Source organism: Zophobas morio, unplaced genomic scaffold, assembly GCF_036711695.1.
Source record: "Zophobas morio isolate AGI-343-1 ecotype UQ-CSIRO unplaced genomic scaffold, CSIRO_AGI_Zmor_V1 ptg000023l, whole genome shotgun sequence".
Classification (NCBI taxonomy): Eukaryota; Metazoa; Arthropoda; class Insecta; order Coleoptera; family Tenebrionidae; genus Zophobas; species Zophobas morio.
Genome location: NW_026972128.1, coordinates 3,794,064 through 3,812,831, shown reverse-complemented (window position 1 = coordinate 3,812,831; position 18,768 = coordinate 3,794,064). Strand labels below are relative to the sequence as shown.

General features: G+C 34.0%; 3 protein-coding genes across 4 annotated transcripts; all 3 read right to left on the bottom strand.

The window, feature by feature from the left end:
* Positions 1-2,815: 2,815 nt before the first annotated feature.
* On the bottom strand, positions 2,816-7,110 carry LOC135134327 (uncharacterized). 2 transcript variants are annotated; one of them, XR_010281285.1, is made up of 6 exons: positions 7,036-7,110; positions 6,895-6,975; positions 3,655-3,977; positions 3,435-3,604; positions 2,943-3,076; positions 2,816-2,892 (listed from the first exon to the last, which is right to left on the bottom strand). XR_010281285.1 is itself a non-coding variant. In XM_064062968.1 (5 exons), the coding sequence occupies exons 1-5, from the start codon at positions 7,078-7,080 to the stop codon at positions 3,024-3,026; spliced, it is 672 nt and encodes a 223-aa protein (XP_063919038.1). In that variant the 5' UTR covers positions 7,081-7,110; the 3' UTR covers positions 2,817-3,023. The 2 variants fall into 2 exon arrangements, 1 of the variants encoding a protein (XP_063919038.1); XM_064062968.1 differs by having other exon boundaries at positions 2,817-3,076.
* On the bottom strand, positions 5,667-6,578 carry LOC135134609 (uncharacterized). Its single transcript, XM_064063332.1, has 2 exons — positions 6,354-6,578; positions 5,667-6,293 (listed from the first exon to the last, which is right to left on the bottom strand). The coding sequence occupies exons 1-2, from the start codon at positions 6,576-6,578 to the stop codon at positions 5,667-5,669; spliced, it is 852 nt and encodes a 283-aa protein (XP_063919402.1).
* A 3,662-nt stretch (positions 7,111-10,772) lies between the features above and the next one.
* LOC135134053 (S-methyl-5'-thioadenosine phosphorylase) lies at positions 10,773-12,347 on the bottom strand. The gene is made up of 5 exons (XM_064062642.1): positions 12,121-12,347; positions 11,747-12,060; positions 11,439-11,694; positions 11,020-11,232; positions 10,773-10,965 (listed from the first exon to the last, which is right to left on the bottom strand). Exons 1-5 carry the CDS (start codon positions 12,136-12,138, stop codon positions 10,936-10,938), a joined length of 831 nt encoding a protein of 276 aa, XP_063918712.1. The 5' UTR covers positions 12,139-12,347; the 3' UTR covers positions 10,773-10,935.
* Positions 12,348-18,768: the final 6,421 nt, after the last annotated feature.

Below are 18,768 nucleotides of genomic sequence, written 5' to 3'. Positions count from 1 at the left end.
ATATGTAATACACTAATATGTAATCTATACCGCACTATTATTATTATGGAGACCTATCGGTTTTACGCCCCTGCTTCTGTTTATTGTACTTTAAATAAATAAATATAGTAGGTGTTTGATAAGGCTTCTATCTTATCATTATAAACACTAAAAAATGGATAAGATTCTTCACAAAATGAAAAAATGTAAAAGCACATTTGCGTTTATACATATTTTGCTAGTGATCTACTCTTTTATCCTAACCATTGCTAAAGATTTTCCATGAAATTTGAACGATATATCAACATTATCGACTGCAGCTGAAAAATATTTTAATTAGAGCTAAATATATATTAGTAAACAAAAAACGCTGATTTATTAATGCACTGAGCAAACAGTACCCAAAAATGCTTTCTTAGTTTCCATATGGTTGTGCTTACGGTGTGGATTTGTGTCAAGGAAAAAGAAATGAATGAGTGGAATATAAGAAATTCAGTTGTTCTTGTCGAAGTACTTCTAATTTACTTTTTATTTGAGTTGTCCGCGTTATCTTGACAGAGGATAGCATCCTCCACTATCCCTAATACAACACATGTGCAGTGCATATTACGATATTATAGAATAAACGTAACTTTTTCAATCGTTATAATGTGTAAATGAAATAGTTTTAACCGTTTAATTTAAAGTAAATCCTCCAGACACAAAAATTGCAATGTGGCAGTCCGACAATGTTGATATGGCTTTACTTCCATTCAGGGCGTTATTATACAAATTTTATTTCGTTTATGTCTAGTTTCTTTGAAGTCTACTTGATGACTCTAGCAAAGTCTCTCAAAGTCTTCTGAGATGTCTTCGAAAAGAGATTTGTTAAAACTAGGAGTTCTCTGACCGGACTTTGCGTCTTTGTAGTATTCTACAATAGATTCGTGTTTTTATAGTAGTATGTTTATGCTTACAGTTGACCAGTTTTAAATTTTTAATAGCCTGAGAGAAAAAAAAATGTTAATCTACAGCGTACGGAACGAGTAGGCTAGTTACCATTCCTTTTGTGTGTAGTTACCTTATATTAGAACGTTTTCACTGAAACAAACTAAAACTAGCTTGTTTCATCCCCATAACGGATGATAAACTACATTGCTCCGCCTCTGTTTAGAGGTACTTTCGAACCTAGGGGCGTACATAGTTGTAAACGGTGCCTCGATTTTGAGGGGTTGGTGCCACACATTTCACCGTATTATCTGTGTATTTTTATACGACCCTCCTCGGTGAGTATGACGGGTCAGTCTCAAGTTAATTTGCGTTCAAGCAAATCAGTTTTGCGTCAGGCAAGCGACGCAAAAGAAATTAATAGCGTCAAATTTCAAGTTCGTTCTACTACCACAGATGTGACGCAATTTACGTCAACTTGTTGCGAAAGGTTTGTCCGATGCGCGCCAAGTTTTAGCGGATTCAGTGGTTGATTTATCCAAAAATTGCTATGATAACTAGTACCAGTAACGATAATGAAAGAATACCGAAAATGCATTTTAAAAACAGGCAAATTTTGGAAAGATTGCTGTTTCAATATACAAGTCTAAAGATGAGAAGGGAAAAAAGTATTTTCTTTTGTAAATAAACCCTACAACCCCAAATTTCCTGGGTGCTGATCCGTTTACTCTAATTTTTTTCGTCTTTATTTTTTTACACGAAAACTTCTTGTGAATACAATAACACGGCAAAAATAAAAATGCCACCATTTTCTTCCAGCAAACATCTCCATAACATTGAAATCTAATACGGGCTTCTTTACCATATTTTTTGCAAATTGACTATCTACCAATGTAAGTATAACAGGTAATGAAAATACATATTATATTGTTTTGTCATATTTTTATGGAGATTTAATAAATAAATAAACATAAATAAACAAATACTTAACTACAGTAATTTTTTATGACAAAAAAACAAACACCACTTTAATAATAATCCTTCTGTCCCAAATTAAATGTCCGATTTGGAAATAAATTTGTCCCAAAATAAGTGTCGGCTTTTTAAAAAATTCGATTTTTTTTTAAATCAATGGGAAGGTGTATTTTTTAATGGAAAATTATTATTATCATTAAAACAAACATTACATCTTGTAATAAGTTTTGCTATAATACTGAACTTTCCGTGCAATAAATTAAAACAACAGATTTTCAGATTGCCCTCCTTATCTATCATGTTAATGAATTACATTTTCTCAGATTTTCGTATTTATTCGGTTGTTCTGAACCATATAAATGCAACATTCACATACAGAGACTTTCTAGAATCGTCCTCCATACCAAATTTGACAGTTTTCGTTGAAACCGAATATCCTATAGCCGCAGATTACATGGCTCCGCGCTTAATCTTTCCATTTATACATACTTCAAGAAGAAACTGGTAGATGCCCTGACGAGTTTTTTTCTGTTAAATTAGGCTTTTTTTTAAATTGGGGCAACTGGTTTTATTTCCAGACCCACATTGTCACCACACCCGTATTTTAAACAAAGTCTCTTCATCTTGAAAAATAAATGTAATATTTAGCAAAATATAGAAATAGGACACTTATTCTGGCACAGAGGGACTATTACGCACTTACATTTTTGAAATATTCATACCCATATTAATTTTACATAAATCTGACTTACTATTAGATACACATAATACAAAAGTGTCTACTAAAAAGGAATCAGCCTTAAAAAAATAATTGCCGTACCGTCTACTGAGTGAAACGATATTGCAAATGAAAATCAAAAACTCATTATATTAACTGTAATAGTTTAATATTATAATCAACGTACAAAGTATCGCCTAGATCTTTTTGGGAATTATAATGACATACAGAGTGAAGTTGTGTCAAAGATTTCTAAAATATTTAATAAGTAAATACTCTGATAAAATCAGTACCTCTATTGTATGCAACAATGAAAAATCAAACATAAAACCACCACATTAACAAAGTTTTCAGTTTTATTTTGGGTGAATAATTTATTTTCTTGTTAATTCACAATACCGCAACAGTAATCGGAATTCGTATGCTAAAGAGAAATTAGCAAAACAGTATCGTTGGTGTTGCATGCTTGTGGTCTTCCTAAAAATAGAAATATATATTAGACAACATTTCGAAATTGATTTTCTATCAGTCGGCAATAATTTAGCAAAAAAAAAATTTTTGTGCATCCATTTTTGTACAAAAATAAAAGAACTTTAAGCCTTTGTTTGATAATTCCGGATTTCTACAATTTGATAATATGACAAACAGCTATTATTATACAAGTTGGGTCAGTGAGCATAACAACGAAAAAAATGAAACAAAAGTTATACGACTGAGTGTTGTGACTTGTTTTTATTTACTGGAGTAATTTGAGTATAGAAATGATCGTAATAATGTAAAGGCTATTTCGGCACATCACAACTCCAATTTGTTAACAAAAATTGTTTTACTGTACCTTCGCTTTGTTTATTTTCCTCTGTATTCACTACAATTTTGTCTTCTTGAGAATTTTGATTATCCACACTCGGGAAATTGCCGTTTTCAGAATTAATTTTCTTTTGACGCCATTTTCGGTAAACCATAACAATAAAAGTAATGGCACTGACTCCAAAAGCTCCTATTCCACTAAAAGTTCCAATTTAGCAAGTGTACAAAAATTTCAATTTCATACCAACCCGTGTAGATACCATTTATTTTCCGAGAAGAAATCGTATGTATCCTGTCTAACCGACTCATGGTCATTTGTGTTTATTTCAGAACACATAGTGTCCAGAAAGTCTCCAAAAGCACTGTTTTGTGGAGAGGGTACTTTGACACTGTCTAGACCAAAATGTCCCTCATTATCTAACCCTTCCATTTTAAAAAACCTTTCTGTATTGTCTCTGTAGGCTGATTTGTAAAGCGCGTCATCGTATGTTTTGTCTTCAGTTTTAGCTGTGTTTTGAACGGAAGGTACGGGATTCGTAGTGTCAAAAATGTTATAAAAATTGAGATTGTCCTAAAAAAATTAAAAAGATTGAGTTAACATTCTAACAATGAAAGCAACAGATAAACTAATAGATCGATTCTGTAACTTGTTATGTTAATAACATTCTGTTATCACTATGTAAACACAGCTAACATTCTGTTGTTGCTATGTAATAACATATTTAACATAAATTGCAATTCGCTAGGCTTGTTTCTGTTATGTTAATAACATTATGTTATTAAAATTCTCTGTAAAATAACAGAGACATTTGAGTCAATGTTATTAAAATAATGCGCCTATTTTGACGTTTATTAATTAATAATATCACAAATTTGACTGCGGTGGCAAAAGGAATTAAAATGGCAGAAGTGGATGATTTTCTACCTGTCTTCGGTTATTTATTATTAGAAGACGAAATTCAACGGTAAGTCTTTCATATCACAGTATTACTAAAAATATAACAATACATGTATTATAGGAACAGAATGAGAATTCGAAGGAGGGAACTTCGCGACAATCAAAATCCCTTTGAAAGTTTAACAGAGAAGGAATTTAGAAAGTCTTTCCGTTTTAGCAAAAATCTGACCCGTTTCTTACTAGAGAGGTTGCAACCTCATCTGGCAAATCTACGTGCCAGTGGTATTCCGGGATACTTAAAAATTTTAGCCACATTGAACTTCTTAGGCCATGGCTCATACCAACACTGCGTAGGAATGTCTTCTTCTATTGCCATGAGTCAACCATCGGTCAGCAGGGCCATGACTCAAATTTGTCGCCTAATTAGTGAAATTTTAATGCCTGTCTGGATCCAGTTCCCAACGACCGCAGAAGCGATAATATCTACTAAACAAAAATTTTATGAAAAAACACATTTTCGTGGTGTCATCGGCTGTATCGATGGCACCCACGTCGCGATTGTGGCACCAGCAACTACAGATCAAGATCATCCACCGCACGTGTACATTAATAGAAAGTCATATCACAGCATCAATGTGATGCTTATTTGTGATTCGAACTGCAGGATTTTAGGATGTGATGCCCGATATCCAGGGTCTGTACACGATGCGGCTATATGGAGATTATCCAATATTCGAACCCACCTCCGCGAAAGATTCCAAAGGGGAGATGTCGCATCGCGACTAATTGGTGATAGTGGGTATGGGCTTGAACCCTGGCTGTTTACCCCATTTGCCGCGGTTCAACCCAATACACCTGAAGAAGCATATAATAATGCACACAAAGTCACAAGAAACGTCATTGAGCGGACTAATGGTGTTTTAAAAGGACGTTTTCGTTGCTTATTAAGACATAGGGTCTTGCATTATACACCCGAGAAGGCTGCCTATATTATCTACGCAGCAGCAGTCCTTCATAACATTGCCATTTGGGCCGGCTTAGAGATGGATGAAGAAGACATACCAATAAATAATGAGGAACAAGAGAATGACTTACCACAAGGACCTGCTCCCGATCAGTTGGGCGATAACATACTACAACTTGGTCAACAAGCTAGAAATCAGTATATAGAAAATAATTTTATGTGATTATTAATTAGTAGGTTGGTGTTGTAAAAGAAAATAGGTTATTAATAATAACTATTCAAAATATTTATTTAATCCTAATATATACATAATGTTACATCGAAGAACTCTTTTCCAAAATGTCAGATATTGAAAAAAAAAACAGCAGAGATCGAGAAAGAAAAGCTGATCACAACAACTAGAAATTTTCATCAAAAACAAAACTGGGATTTTCAAATTTATATTTTGCAATTTCAAATTTTAATCGAATTTTCTCCAAATTCAGCTTTTCTTTCTCCACCTCCGCTATTTTTTGTTTTTCACTTTTAAATGTTTCCAACATATTCATGCCCACAGCGACCATTGTTGGTTTTGCTCTACTGGGTCTGATTGGAAGAGGTCTTGCAAAGGGTCTTATATAAGGCGGTTGCCTGTGATATTTCCTACTGCCATTACTGGAGGTGGTTGCAGTTGAAGGCCTAGTTCTACCTTCCTTTGAAACTTGCAGTGGTTCATTTTCTTCCATTTCTGTCTCATTTTCTAAGACAATTTCTGCAGCCGCTATTTCTTTTTCCAAATATATTTCTCCAGAGTCCGCCTGCTGTTCCTCCTGCTGATGCTCTGTCTCAACGGCAACCAGCTGCAAACCACCAGTAAGTTGAACCTTTGGGGTTCCTGTTATGGCAACTCTCCCCCAAACGGTTATTCCACGATCCTCGTGTGGAGTCAGACCTGATGCCGACGCTTCTCCACCCCCAGTGCCATTCTTGTCTTCTAAAATTCTTCGGTACTTAGCCCGCGTAGAATTTTTCCAATTTGTGAATCTCTACAATATTTATATAGTCAACAAAAACATTGTTTATGCCATTATGAATTAATATATTACCCTTTTCCAGCCCTCGGTATCTAATTTTGGTCCGGTTCCGCAGGAATTCAATTTTTGCACTAAATTTTCCCATTTTTTAGCGATGTAACCATCTTCTACGCTGGGATTAACTGTTCCGGTGCGAAAGATTTCATCTGTTTCCATTAATGTGAGGTAGTGATCATATTGATCCGAACTCGTCCTACCTTCTCTTTTATTTTTGTCAACCTTGTTTTTGGCACTCATTTTTCCCAATAATGCAACACTCATTCGACAACAAATGTGTATAATTATTTGTTTGACAGTGACAGATGATGAAAATGGTGTCATTATTTCGAAAAATAACATTTTCGGACAAATGGCACATCTGTTATTTAGGTACTAACATAACGGTTTACAGAATACGACATTTCTTGTTTTATGTTAACGTCCTGATAACATAGCAATTTTAATAACAGAAATTTAAAATAACATAATGTTAACTAATTGTTACAGAATCGACCTATTAAATCTCGCATAGGAAAGCTATCATTTTGTTTAAAAAAAGCGCAATGGGACTTACCTGTACTGTACAAACACTAACTGAAATTTGATAAATAAGAAAAAACATTTTTGTGGAGTTTGCAGAGTTCAAAATTCGATTCTGAAAAGAAAAACGTAAATAGTGAAAAACTATAATAGATAATTGTTTTGAATAACATACATAGAAAAATAACGTGTTTGCTTTTAAAATTGAATGAAACTTCATTGCCTATAAATTAATTTAAGCAATACTTACTATTATCATTTTTGATTTTTAATAAACTGGTAAAAATAATAAAACAGTTTTGCACTTGTTTACACTTTCATAAAACGATTATTTAATATCACTGAACTCCTATCTTTGCACAAATACAGTAAGTCATTTAGATAAATTTGCGCTAATAAAATAGTGGTACGTGTTACGACCGACCACTTTGTGGCAAGGATGTCCCCATATCCGCGTAGATTTTATTTCAATTGATACAAAAATTTAATCACTGCACTTAGTCACTATAACTGATACGACGTAAGATATGATTTTCTTTGTTTTTTATCAACAAGAGGGTGAATGTAATTACTATTCATATAGAATTAAGCCGGATAAACGATATAAAAATTAATCTATGTACATTATATGCTATTCCGGACATTCTTAAACAAATTTCATTCCTTGTATGTATAGTTTCCTTGAAATCTCCATTAGATGACTTGAGGAAAGGTAGTGATGTTTTCGAAAAAAGATTAATTAAAATTCGAAGTTTCCTGACCGGTCTACGTCGTATCCTAAACTATTTTTTTATTGTAGTCTGTTTACATCAATTTTGAATTTTTAAGAGCTCAAGATATAAAAAAATCTGCTAATCAAAATTATAGGGAATGACGAACGAGTAGGTTAGTTACCATTGCCTTTGTGTGCAATTATTCAACCAGGAAGTATATGTATAGGGTGCTTAAAAAATTGGTCTAAAGAGTTTAGACAGTACTTCTCTCGCTGTCGGAAACGTGACGACTGCATGCCTATTATGTTTTTTTTTCGCAGTAGGTTTCAAAGCATTCGGTTTTGTAGTTCCTGAGTAAATCAATAAAATAAATTTACGCATTCATTAAATTTTTTGAGTCACCCTGTATATGCAATTACAAAAAACATGAATGAAATGATAAATTACAAGTACAGACTCATCATATTTTGTATATTTTAGATAGGATTTATTCGGCAAACTTTTGAGCTGACGTCATCAGTTTTTGGAGGGGATAAGCAAATATATTTTGACTAACAATTTATTATGCTCTTTATAACCTTAACACATTTGCAAGATTTAAAAACATTCGGTTCTGTAGTTCATGATTAAATCAATACAATACATTTACGCATTTATTAATTTTTTTGGGTCATCCTGCATATGTAAATCCAAAAAATATGAATGGACTGATAAATCACAAGACGAGACTCATCATATTTTCTACATTTTAGATAGGATTTATTCAGCAAAATTTTGGGGTGACGTCATAAATTTGTTATGGGGGATGAGTAAATACATTTAGATAAAAAATTTACCATGCTTATGATAACTTTAAAATATCTTCAAGATTTCAAAGCATTCGGTTTTGTAGTTCCTGAGTAAATCAATAATATAAATTGACTCATTCATTAATTTTTTTGGGTCATCCTGTATATCCAAATCCAAAAAATATGAACGGAATGATAAATTACAAGTACAGACTCATCATATTTTGTACATTTTAGATAGGATTTATTTGGCAAACTTTTGAGCTGACGTCATCAATTTTTTGGAGGGGATAACCAAGTATATTTTGACTAAAAATTTATTATGCTGTGTATAACCTTAAAATATCTGCAAGATTTCAAAGCATTCGGTTTAGAAAATTCAAAATTAAATTGGAAAATGTTGTTTTATAATTTTGATTTTTTTTCCAACAACATCTTCTGTCTCTTCTGAAGAGTTAGCAATATAGTAGTATTAGATATATGCATTGAATGTTGTCAATTTAATTTGGTGAATATAGGTTCAGATTAATAGTTTATATAAAACACCCTTAGTGCTCTTTAGCTTGACACGGCAGTGTAATTACCTAAGTAACGAAATATAATTTATTTAATATTCAATGAAATCTGTGGAATTTTATTAAACAATGTTTAAGTACATGGAGTCCTCAAGTTTGCAGACAAGTCAAATAAGTCAAAAACTGACAGTTCAGTCTTTATGCAATCTTTGAAGACTTTAAATAATGCGCATCCGCATATGTAATACATGTGAAAAACCTATTACGTGTTTAATATCTGGTCCATTTGTATCAGAGTAAAAAAATTGGTCGATAGTTGTTTCGCCAGAACTTCCCTCGCTCCTGAACTACAATGAAACATATCCAGTATTTGCAAAGTGTTTAATCACACCGAACCCTAGACAACCCGTTGTGAAGCTGTAGACTGCAGTTTCGATCTTGTTGTATCTCATCAGTGCAGCTCACTCCATCTCACTAACACCATAACTAGTATTTTCGAATAGCAGCACCCTCAGAGGCGCCCGTCATCGTTTCTCTGTCATAGTAAACTGTTCTACCTGAAATGGGTACCTGCTACTTGTTTAGATTAGTGCCTAATAGATTCATTCGCATTCGTGCTAGCGTGTTGACCAGTTTACTTAAGTTTATGTTTCCCTGTCTTATTGTGTGTGATTTAATAAAATAAATTTAAAAACCACTCCTTTCTGAAGTGAGCATGTTACGCTACTGAGTGACAGTCCGTTGTCAGATTCTGATGAGTCACCATGTTAAACTTAAAATAATCCATCTCTAACAACCCTTGTCCTTCAACACTAGGTAATAGCAATCTGACGCTCAACTGTTTATTTATGTTTATACATCGAAAGAATGTCACGTAGAAATTAGTTTGATGTGAATGGGTTTGTCTTCTCAAAACACAGGACTAAAAGTATTAATTAAACCACGATCGAACAAAATGTTCTGAATATTATAATTTTTATAATTCTTATTTTATTATTATTATATAAAGGCGTGCTTATTATTCACATTTTCGAAAAAATGGGCTGACTCGTTCTTAATTTGACCACTAAAAAATTTGTGACGACGTCATCAACATGGATAATACTAGTCACAGCACAAAAGAAAAGTAGTCACAGCGTGTATTAGTGCAAGAAGAAATAAATTGACTGATTGATGCATAAGCAAATCTAAAAAATATCAATAAAATGAGAAATTACAAGTATAGACTGATCATAGTGTGCACATTTTAGACAGGATATATTCAGCAAAACGTTGGGATGATGTCATCAATTTTTGGGGGTTGATAAACAGATACATTCGGCTTTGTAGTTCCTGATTAAATCAATAGAATAAATTCACGCATTCATTAATTTATTTGAGTCACCCTGTAGACGCAAATCCAAAAAATATGAAAGGAATGATAAATTACAAAATGTTGTTTTATAATTTTGATTTTTTCCAAACATCTGGACGATTTGGGTAAAAACTATAGGGAATCATAAACTACATGTGTATGACTGTTATTTCATCGAATTTAAAACCCATTTTGAAGTAACGTCATCACATTATTGGTGCGGATGATTAAACAAATTTTATTTAGCGTTTTACCATCTACATATATGACATTCCTAATATAAATACAAAATTTGACAACTATATCGGCCGAGTACTTTCGGAGATTGTGTCTAATAAAAATCGGGACGGCAGACGGAGAGACAGACAGACGGAAACGTGAGGCTTATTTATACTTTGTACTCTAGGGGTCATGTAAGGTCGAGAAAACGAGAAAGTAGAGTCCGCCGAGGACTCCATTACATTACTTCCTTTGCTTACGCTCAGTAAGTCAGAATTAAGAACGGATTCATTGATACATTTTCGCATTTCAATAAAACTCAGTTTTTGTAAATATTCTATTAAGAAAACCAAGTAATAACGTAACGTAAATGCAATGTAGAAACTTAAACAAATGTTCTGAAATAAAGTAATAAACTGGCAAAAGTAACACATTTGTTGTAACTTCACACTATCCTCTTTGAGAAACATCCGTTCACTGGAAATGCTACACCATGACGCTGTTTTTGACGACATCCTAAACAAAAAGAAAAACAGTTTAGCAAAACGTCAGAGTTAACAATAAAACAACCTTAAGCTCTTGTATAGTTTGATCCCAATCTTCTTTGGCTATATTAGGCACTATGGCTTTAATAAGTGTGGTAACTTTAGCAACATTTTTCTTAAAAGTGGCCAGAACATCGAAAACTGTTACATGCTCATCTTTATTTTCTCTCCAGCAGTCATAATCCGTTATTAGAGCAATAGCTGCATAACAAATACCAGCTTCTTTAGCCAAAACAACCTGAAAAGAAATGTCTGTTAAATTTATTGTAATTTACATCTTATGATATTCATAAACAATAAAATCTGAACTTAATAATATGTTGAAATTGACGCAAAAAAGTGTGAATAGTTTTGATCACTTTTGGCTTAAAAATACATAGTTAGTACTACTGTCAATCTAAAGCCTCTACAAATGTACAACAAATGTTAAACAAGGTAAATTACCTCAGGAACTGTGGTCATGTTAATTAGATGCCCTCCCCACTGCCGAAACATATGACTTTCAGCCTTACTTGAAAATCGTGGCCCTTCAATAGTTACCACAGTTCCTGTTTTATGGACGTCAATTTTTAGCTGTTCCGCTGTCTCAATAATAATTTGTCTGGTTCTCTCATTAAACGCTGGTTCCATTGGCAAATGACATATTCCAAAAGGATGGTTTTTCTCTCCATCATAGAAAGTTTGCTTGCGTTGTTGTGTTCTACACATTAACACAAAAACTATTTACTTTCAATTTTATAATTAATATTCACCTGTCTATAAAATTATCTAAAATAACTACATTTCCAGGTTTCATATGCTCCTGCAATGAACCAGTAGCAGTTGCTGCAATAATATGAGTACACCCTTGGTCTTTAAGTGCCCATATGTTGGCTCTATAATTGACTTTTCCAGGCATTATGTTATGCTTACGACCATGCCGGGGCAACAGGACGCATTCCACACCCTCGATTTCGCCCACAGTTAGGAAGTCCGATGGGTTTCCAAACGGAGTAGTGACTTCTTTGATTGTGGCGTTTTTTAAAATGTCGGGGTTATCTAAACCCGAGCCTCCGATAATGCCGATCTATAAATAGACAACTTAATAAAATTTAAGTGGAAATTGAAATATTTAACAGTGGTTTACCTTAATTTTTTTGGTCATTTCAAATGCCGGTTTGAATTTTCTAAGTCGGGAATAATATCGCAGTTTTTGTGTGTGGATGGTACTTTACTTCATATGCAAAAAAGTGCCCGTTCTCGACGAAGAACTGTGATAACCTTGGATTAACTTTGATTTAAATTGGTATTATTACTATTAATTTAGGTGAGGTTAGTTATTTTTGACAGTTCATAAATCTGACGACAAGTTGGAAGTTTTCAATCAGTTGCATAGATGTCACTAATTTTTTACTGAAAAAAGTTAATTTTTCAGGATAAAAAAATGCATTTTTTATGGAAAATAATAAATGTAATTAAATATTGTTGTTGTAATATTGTTTCAAATTTCTCTGTACAAAATAAAGAAAATATTTTAAAGATGTTGGTGATTTTGATGCTTGATATTGGTGGACAAGTCCAATAAAATATTGGTAGTATTGAAAGGCGCTAACATCTGTGTACGTTGTGTATTCTTGGTTGCATATATGTATAATTTGTAATTTTAAATCTAAATTTTAAAACTAATCTAAAGGCGAATAGTTAACTTTAAGAGTAAAAACATGGCTTTAAATTAACATATTTAATATGATGTTGATAAAAAATATGAGTTGATAAATATTTAGACCGTAGGAATCTGATTAATAAAAGCAAACTTTCTGGCGACGTTAAGGCAGAATAAAAGAGAAAAACCCTTTGTAGCTAAGAAGATTAATCAAAAGGCGTGGTAATAATTTCCAGACCTACTTAAATGCAGAAATACATAACATAAATTTAAATCTTAAAATCACCATGTGACCTCGTAATAGTTTATCAGATGTACGAGGTAGGCGCCAAATATATTCTCGGCTTGATATATTTGCGATTGCTCGTCGGGAAATTTGTACAACTCATAAAAGACTAGAGGGTCCCCGCAGTATGTGTGTAAAATTTCAAGCCCCACTGCCCATTAGTTTTGATACATTTGAGGAGTAATCTTTGAAAAATTATGGATGGTTTTTGTGTTTGCTGAAGCTTGTCCTTCACATTTTACTAAAAAAAATGATTACAGTTATTTCGCATGGGGTAAGAAACCCTTGAAGACGAACCAATCTTCCAAAAAAATCATGGCCACAATTTTTTGGGACTGTAAAGGCATGTTGTTGATTAATTTTAAAGGATGAGATACATAAATTAGGAGAACGTATTTGGGAAAAAAGGCCGAGAAAATTAACAAGAGGCGTTCGATTGCTTCATGACAATGCGCCCGTTCATACCGCATGTCTTTCTCAAGCTGCTATAGGGGCCTGTGACTTCGAGTAACTTGATCACCCACCCTACAGTACTGACTTATTAGCTTCGAACGATTATTAACTGTTCTCTAAGTTAAAAAACGACTTGCAGGGAAAACGTTTGGGACGGATAAAGAGGTGCAAATAGGGATAGAGCTGTTAGTTGAACGTAGTTTTGAATGTGTTGAAGTTAACAGAGATTATGTTGAAATATAAATATTTAATTTTTTTTCCATCAGGTCTTTTTCTTGGTTAGGCCGAGAATATTTGGCGCTTACCGCGTATACTCAAAATGTGGAAGCCACTATTAGGGTAAACAAGCAATTTTTAAACACATATGAGTCGTTTGAAAAACATTGTCCTAAATGAGTTATCTGGACAACATTTTGCAAAATACTAAATTAATTATTAATGATTATAAACGCCTATCTATACGCAACATATCCAATCATTCCAATCCCATATTCTGATTACAGTACAGGTTCTACAATTGATTTTATGATGAGTCGTGCAACAAATCGAATTCGACGTTTTTGAAACCTTGATAACCATCAAACCCTATTTGACAGTGGCCATGCAGTAGCTATATACTAAGTTTTGTTAACATTAAACTGCTTCCGTATTCTTTTGTTCCTTAACAGTTGTATTTAATAATACAATAATTATTTCAAAAAGTGCTCTTTTCCAGACGTTTTGAAACTATATGTGATCTCATTAGTTTTCAAGAACAGTAAGACAAATTTACTATTAATATTTTTGATTTGTTGATTATTGATTTGTTATAGAGTAGAGCTCATAGGAGCTATTATACTCTAATACGTTTCTTTTTTTTAACCAGGAAATTTAATTCAAAATTTGTCGTAGGTGCTGGCGACTATTATCCGCAACTGGATAATATCGGTAATAACCTAATAACAAATAAATTTTATTCTTCCCTCCATTTTTTTAGGATGTATTTATAGACCCCCCTCCTCAGTATTGAATGACGACAAATTGCTTTTTCAAACATTGTCGGAGCTAGCAAGCAATAACAATAAGGTATTTATCTTTGGTGATTTCAATCTGCCGGATGTTAAGTGGCCTTTCGAGATGTCCCATAGCTATAGTGGATCTTCGCAATTGTTGGTTGATTTGTTACTTTCCCATCACTTAATACAATTGTAGATCAACCTACCAGGTATCGAGCCGGTCAGCAACCTTCAACTCTAGATCTAATTATTACATCTGACGATGATTTACTAGCTAATGTAGGGCCGGTTGCATAAACGCAAATCAAATTTAATCTCTGATTAAGAACAATTGTAACTATGATAATAACAATCGTTACTATGGAGTTAATCAGAGATTAAATTTGATTTGCGTTTATGCAACCGGCCCTTAGAGTATCTTTATCCAGTTGGTAACTCTGACCATGTAGTTCTCAAGATCAATATGCAGATTTGTACCTTTCGTAGAGAAAGAACGGTTTCATTTTTGAGAACTGTTACAGACTATAAATCTGTTAACGATGACCTCAAAAAATTAGATTGGTTCACTTTACTCTCTGACCAATCAATTGAACAAAACTGGCAGGTGTTTAAAAATGTACTTCGAAGCACGGTTTCGAAACATTCCGCTGTTATCACGGTAAAAAGATCCTCAACCAAACCATGGATAACTGCAAAGATTTTAAAACTTGTGAGGACTAAACGAGCTTTATGACGGAAGTTTAAACTATAGCCACTAGATTACATATAGTAGCGTCACCTGGGTCTCTTGGCTGGTCCCAAATTGTGTTGGTTGCACTGAAGTAACTAAATGTCAGATGTTTTGGTTGTGTTTTGTGTTGTCTACCCTGGTGTAAACAACGTAGCACAAAAAGTCAAAACATGTTTTGTTGTCAAAACTCTAAAGACCATTTTGTTGTTAATTGCAAGTGCGTGTGTTTGTTGTTCGTGTGGAGATTTGCGTTAAATTCAATAAAAATGCCGATTTGTGAAGATGGAAAAAATATTTCGAAACACTTTACATCTTCTAAATAACAATAACATTAAAAATGATCAAATATGCAATATGGTACTCAACAGTTTGGAAAAAAGCAATGTTTTGTACCTGCGGCAATAACATAATTGAAAGTATTGTTAAATTATATATAAGAAGTAGGGTGTATTTTTATGTAAAAAAACGTAACCAAAATAACAGAACAATAGTGTACAGTTCAAAGTCTATGAATAAAAATAATAGGAGATACATATGCTTTTTTTTGCCCCATTTTCTTGGAGAGATTCATATACTACAACGTAGCACAGAGTCAAAGCCTGTTTTGTTGTCAAAACTCAAAACATCATTTTGTTGTTTATTGCAAGTAAGTATGTTCTGTTATTCGTGTGGAGATTTGCGTTAAAATCAATAATTAATATATATAAATACAGCCTGTTATTGAAAGGTACGTACAAAATAAAATCGGCAATTGGTTTCGAAGTATAGGTGCTAAAAGTTAAAAAAAGTTCAGGTAAAAGTGTTCTCCTTGTAGAGATAAAAATTATTAAAATTTACGTCCAAATTCGTTGTACGCCTCTGATAAAAAGATCATCTTTCGTTTCTATAGCAACCTTTAGTCTTGACAAAAGTTTTATTGTTACAGTTGCTGGGATTTACTAAAATAAATTAATTTTACCTATTTATCCTTCAGTAGCATCTAAATAGGTTGGATAAGGGTTAATCTTCCCCTTATAATTTTGATAACACAAAATAAGCTTTTCCGACTTCTTAGATTTCGCGAAGAACTGTCCATTTTGTTGTACATACCTTTCAATAACACCCTGTATATTAATAATAACAATTTTTCCTGTTTTGTGTATCAAATTTTAATTTTACACAATTTTTAATTTAAAGGAGGCGCCATTTTTCGCCTGGATTTTAAGTTGGCAGCACTAGTGGGACCAGTTTAAACGATCGAGCAGCGACACGGACTACAAAATTCACAGAGATTTCTCAAATCGGCTCTTAACCACAATTAAGGATGCTCGCATTGCTTATGAGAGACGCATTGCTGATCACAATGACGTCAAACGTTTTTACAAACATGTTCGGAATCAAATATCTGGCTCGGTTACCACTCCGCAACTAAAAGATGAAACTGGTCGTGTCATCGAGGATTGTGCTAGTGTGGCTGAGATTTTTGCACAAACTTTTTCTAGTGCATTCACGATTGCGCCGAACAACATACTTCCAAGCTTGGCTGGACCTAGTCATGGTCTTTATCTTGACAGTGTTGAGTTTCCAGAAACGGTCGTTTGCGCGAAACTGAAAAAATTAAAATGTACTAAGTCGCCTGGTCCAGATGAAATTAATGCCTCCCTTTTGCTAAACTGTGCTGACTTTCTTGCCCAACCTTTAAGTCGTTTGATGGAGCAGTCCTTCTCCCAGGGAACTCTACCGAGTGACTGGAGGATAGCCATAGTTCGCCCTATATTTAAAAAAGGGGACAAGTTCTGTTCAACAAATTATCGTCCTGTTAGTTTGACTTCGTTAGTTGTTAAGATAATGGAATCAATAATTTATGAATCCATCCTAAAATTTGTTACTGAACATCAACTTGTACCAATGGAGCAGCATGGTTTCCTCCCGGGAAAATCCATCATATCCAATCTTCTTTGTTGTCTTTCTGACTAGACAAAAGAACTTGACTTGGGAAACTCGGTTGATGTCATCTACTTGGATTTCTCTAAAGCTTTTGATCGTGTGCCTAAGCGTCATTTGTTGTTTAAGCTCCAGCATTTAGGTATTAGGGGAAATCTTTACCAGTGGATTGACGCTTTCTTATCGGAGCGGACATTCAGAGTGAGGGTCGGTGGTGCGTTAAGTAACTGTGTACAAGTTTTAAGTGGTGTGCCGCAGGGATCCGTTCTTGGGCCGCTACTGTTCATAGTTTATACAGCCGATTTGAAATTTAGGTTTAGGTCCTCATTTGCCATGTACGCAGATGATGTTAAATTGTATAACTTAAGTAATAGCTGGATGGCATTGACTCAAGACCTTCTGGAAGTGTGCAAATGGAGCTCGGAATGGTTACTTCCACTTAATATTGCAAAATGTAGAGTTCTTTACATTGGGAACGCCAATCCCCAACATACCTATTTGATAGACGGTGTAGATATGTGTAAATCTGATTCCCACGTCGACTTAGGGGTACTTGTGACGTCCACTCTTTCTTGGTCCGAACATGTCTTGAGTACTATTAGAAAGGCGAACAAAATGGTGTATTTGTTGGGGAGAGCATTTGCGAGAAGTCATATATCTGTCATTAGCAAGCTCTATAAGAGTTATGTCAGGCCAGTTCTTGAGTTTGTCAATTACATCTGGTCTCCGATTCTTCAACGGGATATAGAGTTATTAGAATCTGTGCAAAGAAGGGCCACAAGAATTCCATTTGGTAGAATTTGGCCGCAGTATGCTGACAGACTTGCAATGATGGGTCTTCCAACGCTTTCCAATCGGCGTAAGAGAGGTGATCTAATTTTAACTTTTCGGGCGCTTAAAGATCCGCAATCGCCCATCAGGCATTTGTTTCCCCTGAATACACTTAGTAGAACTAGAGGGCATTGTTTTAAACTAGTGAAGGATAAATTCCGTTCCACAGTGAGGCAACATTTTATTTCCAATAGAGTTTTCGAGACGTGGAACGCCTTACCAGCCAGTATTGTTGAAGCTGATACAGTGACAAATTTCAAAATTAAATTTGATAATTATAATGGATAAAATTAATTGGATTCGTTTGTTAGTTAGGTAGCCAGGTAGCGCGGGCATAACAGGCTAGGCCTCTGCCCGAACGCAAAACTAATAATAATAATAATAATAATAATTTAATGCCGTAGCCACTTTCATCTCAACTTCAACATCTTTTCTTTGCGAAAAGTGTGCACAATATGTTACAAAGTTTGTTGGTTCGGTTGGAACGACCATATCTTTAATTCAGTGTTTCTCTTAGTATTTACTGCATAAAGCCTTTGGTTTGTTGCAACTAACTTTTTATAAAATGGGAGTGATTCAGTTGGAATTTTGCGAACTTTGTACTGAATGCCGCTGCACTCTGCACGGATGCACTTTTCAAGAAATTTATATGGAAATATTATTAGGACAACAAAGTCGTTAAAAGCACCCGTCGCACGCCTTTAGAAAAACAGTGATGGAGAAAAGAAAAATAAAGGCAAGAAAATTTCATTCTGTGAGAGAGTTTCGCTTGTTTAAAATTTTATTATTTGTGCTGTATTATGTTGGTGTTTCGAAAAAAAAAATCAATCGTTCGCCTTATTGTTCGCCCACAACCAATAGAAACACTCACTACAATCATAATGAAACTTTTATTTAGAAAAATATTACAGCAA

What these genes read in the sequence shown, in the direction of transcription:
- LOC135134609 (XM_064063332.1), bottom strand. Translation starts at nt 6,578, where the DNA reads ATGAGTGCCAAAAACAAGGTTGACAAAAATAAAAGAGAAGGTAGGACG. An exon ending in ATACCGAGGGCTGGAAAAGG is followed by an intron (nt 6,294 to 6,353) that starts GTAATATATTAA and finishes TAAATATTGTAG; the next exon opens with AGATTCACAAATTGGAAAAA.
- LOC135134327 (XM_064062968.1), bottom strand. Translation starts at nt 7,080, where the DNA reads ATGAAGTTTCATTCAATTTTAAAAGCAAACACGTTATTTTTCTAT. An exon ending in TTAGTGTTTGTACAGTACAG is followed by an intron (nt 3,978 to 6,894) that starts GTAAGTCCCATT and finishes TAATTTTTTTAG; the next exon opens with GACAATCTCAATTTTTATAA. An exon ending in GGAAAATAAACAAAGCGAAG is followed by an intron (nt 3,077 to 3,434) that starts GTACAGTAAAAC and finishes TTCTATTTTTAG; the next exon opens with GAAGACCACAAGCATGCAAC.
- LOC135134053 (XM_064062642.1), bottom strand. An exon ending in TTAGATAATTTTATAGACAG is followed by an intron (nt 11,695 to 11,746) that starts GTGAATATTAAT and finishes GTTAATGTGTAG; the next exon opens with AACACAACAACGCAAGCAAA. An exon ending in ACATGACCACAGTTCCTGAG is followed by an intron (nt 11,233 to 11,438) that starts GTAATTTACCTT and finishes ATTTCTTTTCAG; the next exon opens with GTTGTTTTGGCTAAAGAAGC.